The sequence below is a fragment of the Vitis riparia genome, chromosome 18, assembly GCF_004353265.1.
Source record: "Vitis riparia cultivar Riparia Gloire de Montpellier isolate 1030 chromosome 18, EGFV_Vit.rip_1.0, whole genome shotgun sequence".
In the NCBI taxonomy this organism is placed as follows: Eukaryota; Viridiplantae; Streptophyta; class Magnoliopsida; order Vitales; family Vitaceae; genus Vitis; species Vitis riparia.
The window spans coordinates 34,981,490-35,004,316 of record NC_048448.1 but is presented as its reverse complement, the minus strand read 5'-3'; the positions used below and the strand labels follow the sequence as shown (position 1 = coordinate 35,004,316).

Genomic DNA, 22,827 nt, shown 5'->3' with positions numbered 1-22,827 from the left:
AGGAACAAATAATTAATTTTATGGTAGAGAAAATTATAAGATAAGAAATAGAGAGAAAAGAAGAAACAATGAAGAAAATATGGAAAACCTTAGAGTCTCACTAAGGCCTTCTAAGAGTCTCACATAGAAGAAAATCAATGGAGTCTCACCATTGAGGGTTGCAACCTTGAAATGAAATAAAATATAATATTATTCATCAATTCATCCATTTGATTTATATTGATTAACCTATTTATATGCTTCTCTAAGAAATTCAAAGTCTACTAGGACTCTAATAACCTATTATGATTCTAATTCTAATTATAACACCCAAAGTCTATTAGAACTCTAATAACCTATCATGACTCAAATTCTAATTATAGTATAACTCAACTAGCTAATCCTAATTAGACTCCAACAAATATTAATCCTAATTTAATTCCAAGTAATATTAATCCTACTTTAATTATAACTAATACTAATTCCCTTTCTTGATATATATCTTGGAGATTCATCCTCATCAGAATTCCTTGACATAGTCGCGTATTGAGCCTGTGTGTTTGAGACACCTCATGTTTTTCCTAGCTAGGTAAGCCACGTCCTTAGGGTAGAACTGCCTTTTGATCTCCCTCTTAAAGTCCTCCCACGTCTCTATGGTGCAAATGTCTTTCTCCATATTGACAAACTTTTGACGGCACCATAGAGTAGTTGTGTCAGTAAGGTAGAGTGTTTCAATTCTTACCTTAGCCGCCTCATTAGTCAATGCGATAGCCTCGAAGTATCATTCCATATGCCATAAGAAGTTATCCAACTCCTTGGCATCCTGCTTGCCACTAAACCCTTGTGGCTTTGACACATCCACCCTAAATGTCTCATGTGTGGCCATGACCCGTGCCGACACAACAACCTTGTAGATGGCCAACTCCTGCCTAACCTCTTGGTCTCGAGACTTTATTAAAGTGGTCAAGGCCTCTATCCTTGACTCCATGCTAGTAAGAATGCTCAAGACCTTTTCTTAGAAGGACACAAACTCCTCGTGTGACATTGGCTGAACCTGTGAGACTAGCACTCCCTCACGAAGGTCTTGGATCTACTCCCTTAGATCTTCTAAGTCCTTTTCCATGCCTTGCTCCATCAAGTCTAACCTCTCCCGAGCGTCCATCATGGCTAGCTCCATCTTAGCTAACCTTGTCTCCATGTTGGCAACGACATCACGAGATTTATTCTTCTTGCTCCTACCCTGTGCAGCAGCCTCGGTCTCCCTCCCATGGGTTTGCTCACTAGTCTCATCCACGTTGGAGCCCGACATGCTTCCTTTACTATGTCCGCTTCGCAGTTGCGCTCTGATACCACAGTCACTGACTTAGTCTTTTCCTAAGTTCGTGCAACACTTAGACAAGTCAAGACACTTGATTTTGCTAAGTCAACCTTACTCCCAATGCTTAGCTTGCTAGGCTAAGATGCTCACAACTTTCCACACTTAGAAGGTGTAGTAGGCAACTTTTAAAGAATGGAAGTTTTTATTGCTCAAATGAAGCTTTATAAGTTCTTTGGGAACTTACTTGCTTGGTTGGTTAGGTTATTGGGTGGTCTTTGGGGTGGTGTCTTGGCCAAATGAGGCCCTCACCTATTTATAGGCACCAATGGAACTCTCTGGAACCTTGGAGGGTTCTTTACAAATAAAAAATATTATAGAACACCCTACATAATTCTATGTACAAACCTATGTACAAGAATATACAAGAGTTCTCTAGAATTCTCTAAAAAGCCTTGGACTCCTCTCATGGTTTCCATAGTGTAGAGATGTGTGGATTTATCTAAATTTCTCTAGAACTTTCCACACTCTTCCCATTGATGGCTAAGTGTAGGAGTCTCCAGAAACTTCATGGGCTCTATATAAGCCCATGAAGAGGGTCATTTGAAGCATCCTGTGATAGTAAGCATAATAAAACTAATATCTAGAGGTTCTGTGTGCTTTTCCTTAGATCTAAGTGTTCCTAAATCGTTCCTTATCGATGAAGAATGAATACAGATCTTGTAGGCCAAAATATTTTCCACCTAATTGCTCTATTTCCTTTACTCTTCACACTTGAGGTGGTAGAAACTTCACATAGGTGTAGTGAAAACTTTATAGAAGAGTGGTGATCAAGGTTTTTTTTTTTTTTTTTTTTTTTTTTTTCTCTAGAGTGAATGAGAAGACTAAACTATCAAGATTGAAGTCCTAAACCCTTAAAGGGGTTTATATAGGCTTCTAATAGGCTTAAGTGACTTGAGCTCATCTTATCTTAGATTACTTAATTCAACTCACATAAGTCCAAATTGATTAATTAGTGCTACTAGGCTTCAATTAATGGATTATTTCAATTTAGAAATACTATTTACAAACTCTTACATTGTTAGGATAAAACTCTTAAAAGCATGACATGATGTAACATTTTTATAAATTTACTATTATTTAATAAATATTCCAATTTTTCATTTATTTTATCTGTTTCATTGTACATGACTTGAGTATATTAGGAGTTGTACAAAATATTCAAGTTATGAGTTCCTTACAAAGAGATGATTTGTTAACAACCAATCCATAGACTTAGGCAATCCATTTGAGGTTATAGTACATAACTTCCTAATTAGAAGGATGATTGGTCTTAGTCATCGGAATGAGTTTTCCATGATGAATGCACTAGTGTGTATAACTACTTTTATGCAACAATTGTGTTTTGAAAAATCGTAACATAAAAAATAATTCTAAATTTACGGTACTTTTTAATTTTGAGTAAAACTCGTCATTTCAAAAGACAAGTTTAATGTAAAAATGAACTTGTCTTTGTATAAAATGATTTAAGGTAAAAATAGAACTCATCTTTTTAAAAGACAAATTCAATACAAAAATTGAAATCGTCTTTATAAAAAATGAGTTTAGCATAAAAAATGAATTTGTCTTTTAAAAAGACGAATTCAGTATAAAAATAAGTGTTGAAAAGTATCATATTTTTTTATTTATTTTTTAAATAACTGTATTTTAATAACAATTTTATTAAAAAAAATTTAGAGAAGAATACTTAAATAGAGTGAAAACTTTCCACAACTTCCCATTGAAGCTCCAAAAATAATAAACAATGATGAGAGCAAAGATGAGAGCCCGTTTGCTCTCGCTGCCTAGGGTTTAGTGCTTTTAAATACATCCTCTCAAACCTTCTATTCTTCTACGAATCTCATCCACTATGTGGTCATGATTCATAAATATCCAAAGCTCAGTCAATAAGCAACTCAACCAATGATTAGTACCCAAGCAAAATAAAATAATGTATAGCCCATATAAAATAATAATGACAAAACCAAAAACTAAATAAGCCTAGGAACAAGTATTATCTGTATATAAATTTTTAATTTTGCAAGAAAATTGTGTTTCAAGCATAGTGGTTAATTGCACAAAAACATGGTTAACATCATATTTGTTCTTCATAGGATAAAACCAGCAATATTTTGTGAAATAATCAACAAAGATGACATAATAGCGAAAGTCATCAATAGAGGAAACAAGGAAATGACCCCAAATATCAACATAAACAAATTCTAATGGAGCATGGCATGTAAGGGAAATACACGTAAATGAAAATTTGTGATATTTATTGCATTGACATGAAATACAAGACATGGAAGACTTCGATAAAGAAACCGGTAACAAGTGACTTCGAAGCAATGAGAATAAAAGTTTGGAAGTAGGGTGTCCCAAACGATGATGTCATTGTTCAAAAGGAACTCAAGTTCCAACAAGGTTTATTGCATGGGCTTGATAAGGAGGAGGTTGTTTCGCCATCGAATAGACTCCATCTTCACACCTATCGTGCATGAACACTATTCCCGTCATTCGATCCTTTACAAGGAAAAAATAAGGGTGAAACTCAACAATAACATCATTATCATGAGTAAACTTATGGACAAAAATAATATATTTTTTTTAATGAGAGGAACATGAAAGGTTTCTTTAAGGGAAATAGAGCAAGAGGTAGAGGGAATGGAAGTGGAGCCAATGTGAGCGATTTGTAAACTTGTACCATTACCAAGGACAACTTCATCTTGACCATCATACTCCGAGTAAATCGACAAATTAGCCAAATCTGAGGTAATGTTGTGAAAAACAGCGAAATCTAGTAGCCATTTCCCATTTTTGGAGGTGGAAGTATAACAATTGGTAGCAAGGCGAGAAAGAATTTTGTCGCAAGTCTTCCTTAAGCTGCATAATACGAGCCCAAAATTTGCTTGAAAATAAGCGGGCGAAGTGTTGCCAAACATCATGGCTCGTAGAGGACATAGCAATAAGAGGCATGACCGTCTCCGAAACGAAAGAAAAAATTGTATTGAGGAGCAATTGATCCTGTCGAAGCCAATGAGCATAGTAGGTAATGGTAGGAGAAGAGAAAGTAGCAGCCGATGTAGGAGAACACTTGATAGTTCCATCCAAATACCCCATTAGATCATATCCAATGAGTATGGTAAGGAACGTAGCACGTCAAGAGGGATAATTTGAGTGTGTAAGTTTGTAAGGGAGTTGGTTGGAGGTGTTGATAGCAACCAAAGGAAGATTAGAGGAGTTTGATGAACCCCGAATGCACAGGCGGTGGGGTGGAATTGACACTAATTGACAACATGGTATTGGATGTATGTTGCATTTCTCGTAAGAGAAGAACCGCTCTGATATCAAATAAAGTTTACACGCAGATTGGTAATTTGCTCAACTTTATTATTCCTTAGCAATGTGTTCTAATATAGTACACATTTAACGCTATAATAGGAAATACAATTGTAATCAAACTTTTCCTATACATAGTGTCTGCTCATATACAAAGACTAATTGACAAACACAACGTAATTGACAGTTGGACACATATAACTGAATGTGAATCCTGCTGATTAACCAAATCATGCGGATTCCCTTATATTTCCTATACATAGTGTCTATTCTTATACAAAGACTAATTAACAGACACAACGTAATTGACAATTGGACACATATGGATGGATATAATTGAACATGAATCCTACCAATTGACCAAATCATGCAGATTCCCTATGTCACTTACCTCACCACAATTGATGGAGTATGAGAGTTTTGGTACTGGTTGGTGACTCATCAACGTGCAATTTGAGTGGACTAAGCATTGCTTCATTGTCCGATGATTATGACGACTGCGAACATTGGGGGAGAGTTTCTATTGTGGGTTTGCAGTTGGGTGGTTGTTGTGGCCGTGAAAACCATATTTGGTAAAGTAAAATTGTAATTTTATAATTTATAGGTAACATGAGATTTAATGGTAATAAGATAGATGCTATAAAATGCATTCTTAAGTTTATCAACTTCATAGGACATGTATCTATTTAATATAGAGATTATGTTTACGTTTGAATAAATTTTAATTTATTATATCATGCAATTTTATGTCTTATAATAATCTAAATTATATTAGAAAATTAATAATTATTTAAAACAAATATTTTTGAAAGAATCATAATTATAAAATTAATAATTTGACAACACATTTATATTAGGAACTCAATAATTATTTTTTATGTCATAAAGATTATATATCATATTTGAATTATTTTTAATTTATTATATCATGTAAATTTTTTACCTTATAATATTGTAAAATTAAATTACACTAGGAAATGAACAGATATTTTAATAACTATTTAAATAATGTTAATTGTACGATAATTTTGTTTTATTAATTTTTGAATATTTCTAATTATACTTTTTTTTTATAACTTATATAATATTATTATAATTTTTTGAATTATTTTATTTTGTGTATCGCTCGATAATGAAACGAGATGTCGAGACTGATGTACTTTGGAATGTTTAAGTCAATGATCGATACATGACTTTTAACTACGAGCGAGTGTAATGGCGATTGTGAGAGATAGGAGGAGAGGGACGGAGGCTGCCAAGGGCGAGATGGTGGAGGAAAGGATGTGATGCGGTATGGCGGTGAAGGCTAACTGGGTGGGTATGGTGCAAATGTGTGCTGGATGCAGGACAGGAGCTGCAATGGGCAGTGAAAGAGAGAGAGAGTGTGTGCATATTAGGAGAGGAAAGTGAGAAAGAAAGGCAAAGAAGAGATAGAGTCAAAAAACCAATGGCAATCCAAACCCTAAGAAATAAAATATAGTTTTCAAAAACAATTAATTTGTGTTGGGAAGTAACTCAATTGACCATTAACACATGAATAAGATATTAGATTGAGTCTTTTGTTACTCCACATTTATTTGATGGAAATTTGTAAGCATTTTCATAATTGTTTTTAGTGAATGATTTTCTAATTTTAAAAATAAAAAATTATTTTTTAGAATCGAAAACATAATTGATAATTTTTTTAATATAAATAGTTTTTTGAAAATTGTCATGGAAGTAAGGTTTTTAAAAAATATATATATTTTAATTATTTTTTTGATGTTGTTTTGAAAAATAATTATATAAATATAGATAATAATAAAACATAAATAATATGAAAAATTATTTTTAAGAAATATTTATAAATTATTTTCAAAAAATAATGTTATAAGTTTTTAAATAGACTATTCAATTATCTCCGAGTTTAAAGTAAAATTTTTTTATCTAGGAATTCAAATTTATTTTCGATAATGATACAATACACATATATGACATAATTTTTTTAAAGTATTTTTTGAACCCATCTATAATAATTTTAAAAAATACTTTTATCTTGAAAAGTAAACACTTAAAAAAATATTAAAAATTCACTTCTAATGTTTCGTGAAAAATAAATATTCGGTAGATAATTTTTGTAAAAATATTTTAAGAAAAAACACTTTTTGTTTGATAATTATTTTAAAAAATAGTTATGAAAAATAATTTTTTATATTTTGTAAAACATAAGTATGTTGAAAAATTAAAATATCTTTAATCAATCTAAATGTATTTTAAAAATAATTTTTATATCTAATATTTTATTTATAATTATTCTATATATTTATATAATTATTTTTTAAAATAATTTTTAAAAAACAAATGAAAAACTTATAAAACAATTAAAAGATGTTATAAAAAAACATACTATTTTATATTCTAAAATTAAAAATAGAAATCGATTTTTAATTTTCTAAGGCGTTTTCTTGATTTTTTTATTTTGGAGAACAAAAATGGTCTTAATCTTTTTAATTATTAAAAAAATAGTTTATTTTCAAAACAAATTGTCACAAGAATGTTTTTGTAAAAAATAAATAAAATATATTTTCTAAATAATTTCATATTTGAAAACTATTTCTAAGATAGTAATAATAATAATAATGATAATAATAGAAAAAACATACTCAACCCACGAAGAAAACATAACCCTAATGTGATGAGACCAAAAATATCTCGTCATCTGCTGACTTAAACCCTATATATACCTTCATATATTTTTTTTGTCTCAATATTTCAACCATTCTCTTGCTATCTCACAAAACTAAACCCTAGCTTTCTTCTCTTTGTTACCCTATCTAGGGTTAGGGTTTACTCGTCTCGGCCCAGTAGCACCTGTTTCCTGTGGATCACATGGCGGAAGAAGAGGTCGTCGTCGTCGCCGGAGCCGGCGCCAGCCCCGCGCCGTCCGATCACAAGCGGAAGCTCGAAGATTTGGAGCCCGAAGCCCCGGAGCACGCGGAACCGGACGGTGTCCAGGGCGCTGACGCGGGGGACTATGTGGCGAACGATGAGTCGGAGGCGAAGCGTCCTCGGGTCGAGGACCAGGATGATGATTTAGGTACTTGGATTGTTGAATCCTTTGGACCAATGGGTTTGGTTGGGTTATCTAGGGTTTCGACAATGTTCGCGAAATCTAGGGTTATTTAGTCTGTGTGTTTTTTGTTGTTGCAAAATGGTTGTCTGTGCCGATTTGTTGCTTCGTTTCGTTGCCGAGAAAATGGAAGAAAGAGTAAATATAGGAAACATTGAAACCATCATTCTTCTTTTTTTGTGTGAATTTTTTCTCGTCCAGACGATTTGTTGCTATGTTTTTGGTTTACGAGAAAATGGAGGAAAAGGACAGTAGGAAAATAAGTGTATGTATGATTTTTGTTATTTTTCTATGGGTTCCGTTTTATTTTCTTTGGAGATCTTTATTTTCTATGGAGATCATTGCATTATATTTTCCAGGGTTCGAAAATGCTTGTGAACTCGTTGCTGATTTGTTGTGTTTCTTCAGTTCCTTCTTGCACATTTTTGGGGGAAATTGGTATCCTTATACAGACATTTTGCTCTTTTGTTTGCTGGGAAAAAGTAGGGAAAAAAAAGAAAAAGAAAGGGGAGATATAGGAAAAATCGAAATCATAATTTCCCTTAAGTGATTTTTTCTTGGAAATAACTGTTCATACAGAATTGTTGCTTTGGTTGGCTCCCGAGAAACCAAGGGCGAAGAAAACAAAGGAGAAATATAGGAGTCGCAAAATTTTATATATATTGTCTGTTTTGGTTGATTTTAATTTTTCTCTTTGATGAGCTCATTGCTTTCTATTGCATTCTGGGAAGGCAAAAATATTTATGAAATCATTGGTGATGCATTTTTTCATAAGTACATGCTTGCCTTTTTTCTGTTATTGTGGTAAATGGATGACCTTTTTTTTCCTCAGGAGATGGTTGCTTCTGCTTATTTATTGTACTGTTTGGTTTCCGGGGAAATCGAGGGAGGAGAGACAAGAAAGGAGAAACAAAAACTAAACCTTTTGTGTGTGTACATTTATATTGTACTTTTGGCTGAGTTATGTTGTGATGTGCACCTTTTCTTTTTCATTTTTTTTATAAGGTTAGAAAAAAATATGTGATCATTGTTTGACTATTTTTCCTTGGAAAATAGTTTTCCATGCTGATTTCTGTTTGGATTCCAAGAAACTGGAGCAAAAGAAAACAACTGAAACTTTGTACATAACTTTGTTGGGCTCTTTGTATAGTAGGAGGTGATTTTTAGTTAGTATCTTCTTTTACATGTTCTTGTTTTAGATGCAAAAAATTGATTTGTGTTTGCTCTCAAAAGCAATAAGAGCACTTAAAATTGTAACCGAAGCAAACACTATCTGGGTAATTTTGTTTGCTAATAATTTTATTTTTTTGATGATGGCAGCGACTGAGAATGGATACCAAAGGGAGAAAGAAGATGAGGTTATAAAGGAAAATGTTGAACTGACTGTGGAGAATGCCCAATCACAGGAAGCTCCACATCCAACTGAGGAAGCTCCAGAGGCTGTGAATGATGAGCAACCTTCTACTGATAATGAGCAGAAGGAGGATACCCAAGAACCCTCAATTGAGAATCCTCAGTTGGAAAATCCTCAGCAACCCACTGGAGAGGAATTTGAGAAACCTGCTGAGGAAATTCCTCAACAAGAGGTCGGGGATGTTCCCTCTGCCGAAGTGCAACAGGAACCTACATCAGAGACTCAGACAATGTCACGGAAAATGGAGGTCCCTAATAATAAGGTTGGGTTACTAAGTTGCTAAAGTACTTTTTTTTCCCTAACCTTTAAAGAAGTTTAGATGGATCTGATTATTGTGCCTATCAATAAAAAAAAGATGGGTCTGATTATCGTGTTGAATAACCTTTGGTGTGTCAATATCTTCAATATCCATGAGCATGGATATGGGAAATCTTACTTCAAACTTCCGTCATTTTCGTGCTAATATTTTCCATTTTCCCAAATCAACATTGATATCGGTACTCTTAGAACTTTGCTATTGTCAATATTGATATTTTATTTGTTGGATCTAACTTAGATGCTGTATTTGGTGATCTAATTAATATTCCTTGTCACTACCTAATTCCCTTGTGATTTACTATATTTTAATTCTTTGATTCATAGTCTTGCTTTACAAACATTCTCGCTCTCTCTGGATCTTGGAAGGGATGAGGGGAAGGTACATGCTGGACTTGGTGATGTGATGAATATTCCTCATCACTACCTAAATCCCTTGGGATTTACTATATTTTAATTCTTTGAGTCGTAGTCTTTGCTTCACAAAAATTCTCCCTCTTTTGGGATCTTGGAAGGAATGAGGGAAGGGGGGAAAAATGCTCAGACAGGCTTTCCTTTCAGGGTGTAATTTTGCTTTAGAAAGCTCATCCCTGGGTATATCTTAGAGCCTTGAGTGAAAAGCTTTCATGGTTCTAGTCCTACTTGGTTGATTAGTGCTGATGTTTCATGCAGCAGACAAGTTTTTGTCTCTCTGCAGCTAGGTTGTCTTAGTTTGTAATTTTTCCTTGTGCTTTTTTAATATCATGTATCTTATACCTTGTCTAGTAATTTCAAAAGTTTATTACTCAAAAACTTCACTACCTTCAAAATATATTATGATCATTGTCATATAAACCAAGCATTAAATGATAGATTTTTGTCTTTTTCATGGCATTGGAAATCAGATTATAGATAGAAGATAAATTTCATTAACAACTTACAGTTCATTGATGTTTAGTCATTAACCATGTAGATAAAATTAGCAATACTTAAAATTTGAATTTCTCTATTATCTTAAATATTCTATGGTGTCTATATGGGTATGGTCCTTAATATATGATGCTTGATTCGTGTTGGCATAATGTTTACTCAGGGTAAGTAGTCCAGTTTGATGTTTCTTTGTTTCTGAGTGAAACACTTGTGGATTTGCAAAGGCCTAATGAATGATATCTATCTGATCAGAATAAAATGGACGTCAAATTTGCTTGTTAAATTTAATTAAAATGATTGTTTGATAAAGTAGGACAATCACACTTGTCACATGTGTGGGTGTTATATATTAAACTTTTACTAAAATAATGTAAATATTTATTAGATTGCATGTTTAAGATTTTCTATGCACCTTACATTTTATGGTTACCTTAAATTTACATATTATGTTAAGAGTCATTAAAGTTGCTTAGATCACCAGGAGAAGGCTAGAATGCGTGAGTTTGAGGTGCCATGAGAAACCTGGTGATGCAGTACAGAAAGTAAAATGCAAGGAGAGTATAATTGAAAGGACCTTAGGAATCACTCCTAGAAACCTTAGGCTTCACACCCAAGTACTCTTTGCATCACACAAAGGAAAAAAAGTGGTTGCTGAAAATTTATTCGTTCATTGATTCCTCCCAAAAGACTAATCAACTACTATATAAGACTTTTCTAGGGACTTATAACTCCTTGGAACTAGACATAGTAATGATGCAACTTGAAAATGACAAACCTGGAATGACTACTGACCACATTAAAGACCATTGGAAAATGACAACAATAATGACTGAAAATGGTAACTTATAACCATCGGCTAGACCCATAACTTAATTTCTGAAAGTACTTTCTAGGCTGAACCCATATTGACTTGTATAAGATCCCAACTAAGCCCATTATCATCCAGAGAGTGCCCAATTAAAGCTTGGGCCTTGGAGCCCACTCCTTTGTGCCCCTGATAAACCTTTAAAGGTGGCTGCCACTTGTCTCTATCACCTGGTGGCTTATCATTCAACACAATGTATGGTTCTAGGTAAAGTGGATGGCAGAAAAGAGTTTTGTGTTTGCAAAACACACTGTGAGGTTGCAGGTGGTTTTGTTTAGTTAATATTTGGAGATACAGTGTCTGAACTTTGAGTGTAGTTTTATCATTTGGTTCCTGCATGCATATGCCCTCAGAAAATAGAGAGAAGTTAATGAATAGAAGAAATTGAATAAATTATATATATTCTTAATAAAAAATGAAAATACTAATTTGAGACACATTTTTTTTTTTTTTTGATCAGAAACAAAGAAGAATATATTAATATAAGAACAAATACAGGAGAGAAAAAAAGAGAAAAAAAAACCAAGGGAAGGATGAGAGGTCCTTCCTACACAAATTGAACAAAGGATAAAACTCTCAACAATAGAACTCTAAAAACAAAGAGAAACCCCATCAATTTTCAAACTTTTGAAACGCAAACCCCAATCCAATTGAGTTGTAGAATGTTTAGAGGAACTCCTCTAAAAGCTTCAGTACAAGAAGCCCATAGAGAAGAATAAAACCGGATCAAATCTCATACCATCTCTTCCGTTCTCCCTTTATCCTCAAATATCCTATTGTTTCTCTCTTGACACACCATCCAAATCAAAGTGAGGCAAGCAATTTGCCAAAGTGTCTTGCCTCTTAATGAGTTCCCCAAGCCTTTAAAAGTAATAACCAACATGTCCTCAAGGATCCTTGGAGGGACCTAAACCAACCCTACTAGATTGAACAACCTGTGCCAAAGTCCAATGGTAACGGGACAATGAAGAAAAAGGTGGTCAATCGACTCTCCATTTCCTTTGCAAAGAATGCACCATTGAGGACAGAGGGCTTTGTAGGGTCTTCTCAATTGCAACTTGTCATTAGTGTTTACCTTCCCATGTGCTACTAACCAAGTGAGGGCCTTAACCTCTGAAGGGACTTTTGAGCTCCATTAAAACTTGGCCGGAAGGAACATTAAAGGATTTGAGACTTTTGACAAGGCCAAGAAAAAAGATTTCACTGAAAACAAGTCTGACGAAGACAAAGACCATGCTCTTGAATCTGATGAAGAAGGGGAGAAAAGCACAGAATTAATGGAGGACATTAATCTTTGAAGGAGATCAATTTCTGAATCCGTTAGATTGCGGCAAAAGTTAAAATTCCAGGACAGTGGTAAGGAATTGCCAAGGACATTTGAGACAATGAGGTTTTTCACAGAAATAACTCTGTAAAGATCAGCATATTGAGAGCACAAAGTTTGGTTGCCCCACCAAAGATCTTCCCAGAACCTAATTCTCTCCCCATTGCCCACCACTAGGCGGACAAAAGGGGAGAACTCCTGGAAAACTTGAGCAATAGCCTTCCAAGGACATCTGTGTGACCATCTAACCACTGTGTTGGCGTCCCATCCATTAGGATATGTCCCATATATACTCGCAATAACCTTATGCCATGGCATTTAAGGAAGAAAGTAGGCTTCTTGACCACATTCTTATTTCTGATTTTATGATTAGCAATTTCTGTGTGCTTTTGATTGATAGAAACAGGTTTATTTCTATTTTGCTGTGTGTTTGGGATGTGCTTTTTCTTTCTTTATTCTTCTTCTCTCTCCCTTTCTTTATTTTTTATTTTATTTTATTTATTATTATTATTATTATTTTTTAAGTTTTATCTGAAAGAGTTTGGTGACATGTTGTCATGCAAATGCTGGTCTAGGTTGGGGTTCTTATTGGTAAAGCTGGCGATACTATACGGTTCCTTCAGTACAACTCAGGGGCAAAAATCCAGATCACAAGGGATGCTGATGCAGATCCATATTCTGCCTCAAGGCCTGTAGAACTAATAGGAAGCTTGGAAAACATAAACAAGGCTGAGAAACTTATAAAGGATGTTATTGCGGAGGTTCAATCCTATTTCCGAAATCAATCTTTATTCTTTTAGTATCACTTCTCAATCTGGGCCCAATTGAGCCCAGTATATTTATTTTGGCCAATGCTTGTTCTTCATTTTGTTTGGTTTGAAATAATTAAAATTGTCCATTTCACATTTCCTCAAATTGGTGTATTGTCCTGCAGGCTGATGCAGGGGGTTCTCCTTCCCTTGTAGCTAGAGGTTTTGCTACTGCACAGGCTGTTGGAGCTGCAGAACAAGTTCAGATACAAGTTCCAAATGAGAAGGTTATTTATGTTTGTCTGTTGGGATATTGATGCATCCAAACATTTATATGTTTCAGGCCCTTCTTTATTCGAGCTTTCCTTTTGATGCAGGTTGGTTTAATCATAGGCAAAGGTGGGGAAACCATTAAAAGCCTGCAGACCAGATCAGGGGCTCGCATCCAGGTAGTTGATATCGTATGCCTTGCACTGAGTCACATATTAAAATGTGTAGAAGGAATTTCAATGGAGGTGACGCCCATCTAGGAGCATCATACAAATACTAACTTCTTAATTCTTGTTTAGTTGATACCTCAACATCTCCCTGAAGGAGACCAATCTAAAGAAAGGACTGTGAGAGTTACTGGTGACAAGAAGCAAATTGAGATGGCTAGAGAAATGATAAAGGAAGTTATGAATCAGGTTTGTTCTTGAAGTTATGCCTGTTTGGTTGAATACATTGCAGTTGCTCTTTCTTCTTTAATTTTATTGCAACCATGTTTATTTATAAGATTTATTTAGATCCTCCAATTACAGCTTTCTGGGCACTTGAGCTTGTTAAGTTAGCTTTTGGGTTTTTTGCCAATCTTAAGGATATGCTTTGCTCTTGTCATGCTTCAATACAGGAAATGATGATAAAATCTTAGAAAAAGTTTGAACTTGTTTGAAGGGAGTATGTTTATTAATTCCCAAGGATTACTTTGATTTCTATGAACTATATTACTTCAGAAAATGTTACATTCATTTTATTGGGCATTTCATCTGCATCAAGTTAGAGGAACAATTCAATAGATTCATTCTGATCTGTCTGAAGCTCGATATAACCTTTTATCCATAAATTGTTAATGTATGTTAGATTATACCAGCTACTCTATTCGTTCTGTTGGTTGGTTCAACCTTTTTTCTACAGCATGTTTTCCTTTTTATTGTTTGTGTATCTAGGACCTTGGAGGAAGTCTTAGAAAATAACCTGAAACCATTTCGAGAGACAGTTGTTTATTTTTTCACTTAAGTTATCATGGTTCCAACATTGGGTAACATCATTATGTGGCAGTTTGATTAAAGAGTCCCATGTTGTTGGGAATGCCTGATATATTCTACTTCTCTTAAGTAATACTTGGGGTGATAATGTCCACTTGTATTATGTGTACAGTATCATAGATCTTAAGCCAAAGTTTTTTGTAGTTTGCATATGGTACTTTTGAATGGAGAGAGAGAGTTACTTATTTAAGATGGCATTAGATCCCACTATGACATTATAAGTTAAATCCTTGATGTTCTGACTTTACTTCATTCAAATAAATGTTTTTTCAAAACATGCTCAATTTCCTTCTGAGTTTGTGAAGTAGGCCCTAGCTAGCAACTACCCTTTAGTCACAAATTGCTGGTTTGGCTGGTTTGGCATGATTACCTGTGTGAACACCTGTATATTCATATAGTGGATGCTGCTCTGTGTTGCTTACATGACGCCTTTTCATCCATTTGAGGAAGAATTGTTTAATGATTTTACCTGGGACTGAGAGCTCATAACTTGAATAACACATGAGAGTTTGCGATATTGATGAATAATCCATGCCAAGGTCACTTGAAATGCTGTTAGGAAGATCTTATATTCAATCCGAGATGTCGGTTGCCATGATTTATTTATGTTGAAGGTGCCGATTTCGAATTGGTTGGCTTTAAAAATGCAGATTTGGCTATTGCCTTTCACATGGGCCCAGCATTGCTTTCTTGGTGTAGACATAGACAACCACTATTCACTCCCATCCACTGAAGAGAGGTATCAGGCATTAATCTCGCGATTGCAGGATGTTAATAGTTGGTAAGATTGCTTTGAGACTTAAAAACTAAAAATCATAATTTAGCAAGACTATATTGTATTAACCTTAGTTCTCTTTAGTGTCCCCCATGTTCTATGCATGAGACTTGTGTTGGAAAACAGTGTCATGCCTGGTGAAGTTGTCATGCTTAAAGTGTGTGTGGGATCAGTGCTTCCCAAATTTGTATTTGATGATATGCTGAAACATCTGAAGAATATGGACTTGTCCTCTCATTTGCATTGAGGTGCATCACAAGTTTTGAAAAGCATGGTTCTGAAGCTAGGATCAATGAGAGAACTTATATTGCTTGCGTCAACCACATGCTACAATACCATACCTTATATGACCAAATGTTAAGAAATATAGAATATTTGTGTGACTGAATTCAGATAAGAGTTGTTGCTAGAAAGATGAATGAAAGAGATGGATGCTACCTAATGATATTGTTTCTAGATCGATAACTTTGTTTTTCAAAGTTACCTGAAATGGAAATGCTTAGGGTTTGTGCTTTATTGAACATTCAATCTCATCTCTCAATCTTGATTTGCCTTTTTCCTGAATCTGTGTTTGCCATGTCAAGTTAGATTAGAGATCTTGTCATCTGGGCCAATTTGATGGTAATTTGCTCCTGTTCCGTGTCATTTTTTTTTTCTTCCAAGTATTCCATTTGTAATTTCATATGAAATGACTGTGGAACATATGATGTTCATTGGATGTATATGGTATGTCCGCTAACCATGTAGAATATTTTATATTTATAGGTACTAAAAGCATTTTAGAAATTTTTGTTTCATAATTGGTGAAAGGAATTTGTGAGTTAAGCCATCTAGTAATTTAAAGGCTTTCTTTTGTACATCATTGAAGCAAAGCTTAAAGTTTTCATTTTTATTTGTGACTTGATAGTAATTTTCTGAAAAATAGCTGTTGGGTTATTTCCTGGATATTGACTTCCTAATGAATTGTGATCATGGTATCTTCATATGCCTGTTTTGAGATTCTCATATAAGCATATGCATGCATAAATTGTGACCCGGAGAATTTAAGGTTTCTAAAGTGAACTAGACTTATCCAGTTGAATGGTTATGGAAAGTTATAGCTGCAGGAATCTGGTGTGGAGGCATAGACTGCCAAACTGGGTAAGAGTATTGACCATTTAACTATTTAAAGTACTTTATCTGCTTTTCTGTTTTCAAGAGAATAAGGTATTCTTTTGCATTCAAGAATGAGCAATTGTGCTGGCAAAACCTAAAAGTTCTGTTTCCAAAGTGAGCTAGCATTGTATAAATTGAAAAATAAAAGAGCTTGGTGGCAGGGTATGTGTGAAAAAGCAAATTAATATAATTGATGAAAGGTATGTGCAGGCTTGATTCTGCTACAGACTTGTTGATAAATCTGTTCCAGCATAGAGCTTGTTTCATTTCATCATTGCTTTCTTCTGTGTTTGAGAAGGGACAGATATTGATTACAAGGATCAGTTGGTGTACTTCATGAAATCTTATCTTGAAGTCTAAAATATATCATACATAGAATTTTGAATTTATTGCATTGCTTTGGTGGACTCTCTACTTTTATCTACATTTTCTTTCTTTGGTTGTACTTTCTTGTTTAGTTAAGCATGACCTTGGCAGTTGTTATTTATGTAGGTTGAGTGTGTATGTGAATTACCAGTTTCTGTGTTGCTATTTTACATCAAGTTAGCAGCATTATTGACTTGAATTCTTCCCTTATTTTGCTTATCATCTCTGCTCATATTTCATGTCTTTCGATTAAAGTTAACTGTAGTTTCACATGGTTGATTTGACCAGATTATCTTGTCTTCCACGTTGTAATCTTACTTGCTACTTTATTTTCATCTCTTTGTCAATCAAGAGCACACCCTTCTTTGGATCAGAAGCAGCGAATATGAACTCCAAACAGCAACTTCATGCTCTCTTTATTTTTTGTATTTTATTTAGTAAATTATGTTAGTTTGCTAACTTATTTCTTTCTGTAATTTTCTTGGAGTAGCCTGTGAGATCATCAACCTACCCAGGCAGTTATAACCAACAGGGCTATCGACCTCGTGGTCCCACTGGACCATCTCAATGGGGCCCTCGGGGTCCACATCCTGGGCAGCCAACAGGGTATGATTACCAACGAGGAGCTTATCCATCTCAGAATCAGCAGTATGCGCCGCCTTCATATGGTGGTTATCCTCCACAACAAATGGCCCCAAGAAGCAGCTTTGGTTCAGGGTGGGAGCAAAGGCCCCCTGCTAACATGCAGGGGCCTCCACAGAGTGGTGGCTATGATTTCTATGGTGGACAAGGAGGCCATGGTCCTGATGCCCCTGCTGCTGCTCCACATTCTGCTTCTATGTCCATTCATGCACCTGGTCCTTCCCCCAGCCCTGGGATGGGTCCACCCCCTTCCCAAGGAAATTACAATTATGGACAGCCACAGGGTCCAGATTATGGGCAACAGGCTCAGTATTCCCAAACAGGACCTCCTCAACAGGGCTATGGGCATGGATATGATGAACCAAAATATGAAGGTCAGGCTCCAACACATCCTCCATATGGAGGACATGGTTCTCAGCCTGTTTACCCACAAGGTGGTGCTCAATCAGGGTATCCCCCACAACAGGCATATGGTAAGCCACAATCATATGGCATGGCATCACAGGCACCAGCAGCCCAATCCTATGGCCCACCTAGGGCTAGTCAACCTGGGGATGTTCCTTATCAAGGTCCCATGTCTTCAAACCAATCATATGGTCCAAATGTACCTCCACAACAATACCCATATGCATCAAGTGGGCCCATGCAGCAATCTTATCCTGCTTATGGGTCTCAACCAGCTGCTGATGGGTATAATCAGCCACAACCAGCATCCGGCCCAGGATATCCACAGCAAGGTGGCCAGCCTATGTCAGGTTACAGTCAACCTGGTGGACAGCAGGCACCAGGCTATGCGCAAGTGGGTCCTCAAGGGGGTTATGGGCCATACCCTTCACAACCAGGATATGCCGAACAACAGACTGCAAACAATGCAGCTTATGGATACCAAGGGCCTGCAGATCCCACTTACAACAGTGGGCCTGCCTCAGCCTATGGTGCACAACCAAGTGGCCAGCCAGGTTATGTCCAACCAACGCCTACTCAGCCAAGCTATGATCAGTCAATCCCCGCACAGTCAGGTGGCTATGGAGCTGTACCAGCAACTGCACCAGTTGGTTATGGAAAAAGTTTGTCACCCCAGCCAGGTTATCCTCAGTATGATGCAACTCAGATGTATGGTGCGCATCGCTGAACTGTTTTTTGATATAGTTCTTAGTTGAGTTTGACTGGAGATAGATGTTCTCAGTATCTAAAACGCTTAAGACCTAGAGTTAGTGAATTCGTGTAGGGTTATTTCTGACTGATATTGAGACTTCTAGGCCATGCTCTATTAATCCTGTTTCCAGATGATGTCATATGAACTAATCTACTAAGTTTATTATCAATCTTATTGTTCTCCTAGTTTGCTGCTTATTTTCCAATACCCTACTCTGGGTAGCTTCCAATTGCTGCTTTCTGGATTGCTTGACTGTGGAAACTTCATGGTGACAATGTCCTTCAGACTTTTAAAGGTGAATCTTGTGGATTTGTTTGTGGTAATAGGGTGAATTATGGGGTTATTGTTATAGTTATCAATAAATCTGAACTGTAAATTGCATTAGAAACTGAAATGTATCATGTCAATGGGACAATGATGTTGTAGTAAAGTTGAGGTTCAATAGTTATTTGTTTTAAAGTAATTCATCGTTCTTCTCATGGGGCTCCTCAGAAGTCTTATGGTGTGTGAGATTCAATCGAGGAGAGGTTTAAAAGGAAATTGACTGCTTGGAAAAAGCAGGACCCCTGTCCAAAGGAGGAATACTCGTTTAGAGCAATCTATCAAATCTCCCTATCTATTTTATTCTCCTTTTTTGCAATTCCCAAAAAGATGAGGATCGGGTTAAAGAAAATTCAATGAGACTTTGTAGGGAGACACAAGGGAACAAGAAAGATCTATTTGGTAAATTGATCAAATGCTTGCAAGGATAAGTAGTATGGAGGGTTGGGTCGAAGAAGATTGCAGAGCCTTGATCAAGCCTTGTTAGGCAAATGGTTGTAGAGATTTCCTTTTGAGCGGGAGAGCTTCTGGAGGAAGATTGTACATGAAAATTTTGGGGAGATGGGCTAGGTGAGGGATCCTTTTGGAATGGGTCTATGGAAAGACATTATTAAAGGTGGGAAAGATTTCAGTCTTAAATTAGCTGTCCGACTTAGTAATGATAAACTTGAAAGATTTTGGTGGGATAGATTCACGAGGGAGTTCCAAGTTAAAAGAGGCATCACTTACACTTCTCATAATAGCCTTCTTAAAAAATGCTATAGTTTATGGGATGGAGGAGGTCAAGGTGGCTGTTAAGAGGCTTGATTAGAAGACTCTTCCAAGATTTCGAGAAAGATGTATTGACCCTATTTCTACAATATACCCTATGAAAGTGTAAGAAGGAGAGGACACTTCACCGTGGAAAGACAATAGAAGGGAAAATTTGGTGTGGAGTTTTACTACAAATCGTTAAGTGCTATGAGTAATTTAATATTTTCAGCCAAAGAGATTTGGGTGTCTCGAGCTCTCCCTAGAATGTGTTTTTTTTTCTTTTGCGTGAGAAGTTTGTTAGGAGAAGATCTTAATTGCATATCGTTAATGAAGAAGGGATGACCCATGGTCAATAGATGTAGCCTTTGTAAAGACAATAAAAAATTAGTTGATTAATTTTGATTCATTGTGATAAGACAAAAGTGCTATGGACTTTTCTATTAGCACTATTTGACTTGAAATGGGTGCTTCCGACTTCAGTGTAAAACCTCCCGGTATGGAAATTTAAGGGGGTTTAGATAAGAAGAGAGGAATTGCTTGATGTATAGCTTTGATTGGCTTGTTATGATGAAAAGGGTGTAATCAAAGAACTTTCAATGATGAAGAGCTCTTAGATCAAAGATTGACAGAGTTCTTCATTAAATCATTATTAGAGTGGTCCCATGCTTCGTTGCAAATGGAAAACCACCTCCATTTTGGATTTCTTAGATGATCTCACTTATAAATAGTTTGGTTTGTTTTTATAGGCTAACCTTTTATACGTTTAGTGTTGGAACTGCCATGTTTTGTGTATACTCCTCAATGCATAGGATACATCCCTTCTTTTTGGTGCTTAATACATGCTTTCTTCGTCTATCAAAAAAAAGTTTTTTTTTTATAAAAAAAACAATGATTTCAACATGGATGAGGTCTCTCGGTGGTCCTTCCATAGAACAGGGGAATTCTATCTAACAGGATTCCAATTTGAAAGTAAAAGTGTCAAATGTTAAAGGACTATGATGCCCTCGTGTGTGAGTGAGTAATTTTATCTTATTTAGACTGAGAATAGTCTTAGAGGGGTTGACAAGTTAAGAGTCGGAAGGCTGAAAAAAGTTATAGACTAGTTGAAAAGTCTCAACATGAGAAAGAAATTTGCATATCTTTTGAGACTGAAGTTAGTCTGTGTTGCGAAATCATAAATTTAATTTGTGTATGTTAATTTGTGTAGTGAAATTTAGGTTGTTAGATTAGTGTACAAACAAATGGAGTTAAGGTATAAGCAAGGAGGAAAATGTCGGGATACATCGGCGATATATCGTGTATGTCGACACGATATTTCATGGAGAAAAATCGAATGAGAGATATTTCCGCAAAAATTACCAAAATATCGGCGATATATCAGCTCGGGGAGATAAATCGACGATTTTGTGAAAAAAATCGCTTCTGGTGGCAATAAATCGTCGATATATCAACGATTAATCGGTGGTAAATTGCCAAAAAATCGGCGGTATTCCCCCTTCTTCATGTAGCGTGATCTGACGGCCCAGATCACGCCCGTGTTGATTCGACGGCCCAGATGTGATTCAAATGGTAATATAATGATCCAACGGCCAGATTGCTCCAAGTTTTTTATCCAACGGCCAAAATTGATTTTCAACCGTAAATTAATATTCCAACGGCTATTTTGGCTCAAATTTCTTCTATAAATAACCCAAATTTCATCAATTTTTGCTTTCATTCTTCATTTGCTCTCATTACTCCAATTTTTATTAAGATTGCTCAATTATTCAATCATTTTAAGGTATGTTTGTTTTAAATTGTAATTAATTTTGTTTGCAATTGTAATTAATTCATGTATTTTCAATTAATTAGTACGTTTGCAATATGAATGATTTAATGTTATTTTTACATTCAATTGTAATTAATTTGTATATTTTTATTGGATTAACTTAGGTTAATTTGATTATTTAATTATAAATTGATATGTTTATTTTAGATGATTATTTATGATTTATTTTCACATTTAGAATTAAATTAAACTAATTAACTTAGCTAAATTATTTAATTAATTTAATTAACATGAACTAATATATATTGAATATGAAATATGTTTATTTTTATGATTATTGAGACTTATTTTGGTACTAAAGGGACATTGCAATGTAATGTGTTCAAATTATTAATATTTAATGAAATGAAATATTTTATGTGACTTTATAATGAGAACAATTACAAAATTAACATTTCTTATAAATCGATATGATATAATTACATCTAATATTGCAAATTATATCATATGTATATCAAATTTTTCAATAAAACAACTTTAAAATGTTTATTATATTTCTAATTATATTATTATGAGGTTTTTCTTATATTTTCATGAGTTTTTAACAATTTTAAATCTATCGATATTTTTTTCCAAAATATCCGTCGATATATCCGTAAAATCAAAGTACCGATATATCCATGATTACCGATATTTTTATCCTTGGGTATAAAGATACACAAAGCTTGAGACCTACTAGTATACACATGACACCAATTGATTGATGGTACTTGTCAATGCCTACCGAAAAATACCCTTTCCTATTGTTTTAGAGGGTTGATAATATTTAGTTTTATACATTCTTCATTTACCAAAATAAAAAAAAGGGCTTCGATTGGAAGGATGGAACTAATACTCAAGGAATCATGGACCATCCATTCCTACACCAATGGCAGTCTTGGTCTTGGTCTTTCCTCACCTACCAAAGCCTCAACCTCACCTTCAACCTCTTCACCCACTCTATTTCATTTCCTCTACCCCTCCTCCTCTCACCTCTGAAGGTTAGTTTTCACCAGCAAGACTTTGAACCACATGGCTTCTATCTCCTTCTTCAGTATCTAAAGCGCCTCTCTTCTATCCTTCTTTGATAGCTCTATATCTCTCTTCTTCAAGCCTTGTGTTCACCTTATGTTCACCTACCAAGCCTTGCGTTACTCAACTCAGGGGATCATGATCCCAGTGATTACTTTC

The 22,827-nt window shown here is 35.2% G+C and overlaps 1 protein-coding gene across 2 annotated transcripts; it reads left to right on the top strand.

Annotated features, from left to right (window-relative positions):
* Positions 1-7,419: 7,419 nt before the first annotated feature.
* LOC117907539 (far upstream element-binding protein 1) lies at positions 7,420-18,952 on the top strand. 2 transcript variants are annotated; one of them, XM_034821111.1, is made up of 7 exons: positions 7,420-7,748; positions 9,102-9,457; positions 13,184-13,369; positions 13,543-13,644; positions 13,735-13,806; positions 13,927-14,043; positions 17,448-18,952. In XM_034821111.1, the coding sequence occupies exons 1-7, from the start codon at positions 7,541-7,543 to the stop codon at positions 18,729-18,731; spliced, it is 2,325 nt and encodes a 774-aa protein (XP_034677002.1). In that variant the 5' UTR covers positions 7,420-7,540; the 3' UTR covers positions 18,732-18,952. The 2 variants fall into 2 exon arrangements, with proteins under 2 accessions (XP_034677002.1, XP_034677001.1); XM_034821110.1 differs by having other exon boundaries at positions 13,735-13,809.
* Positions 18,953-22,827: the final 3,875 nt, after the last annotated feature.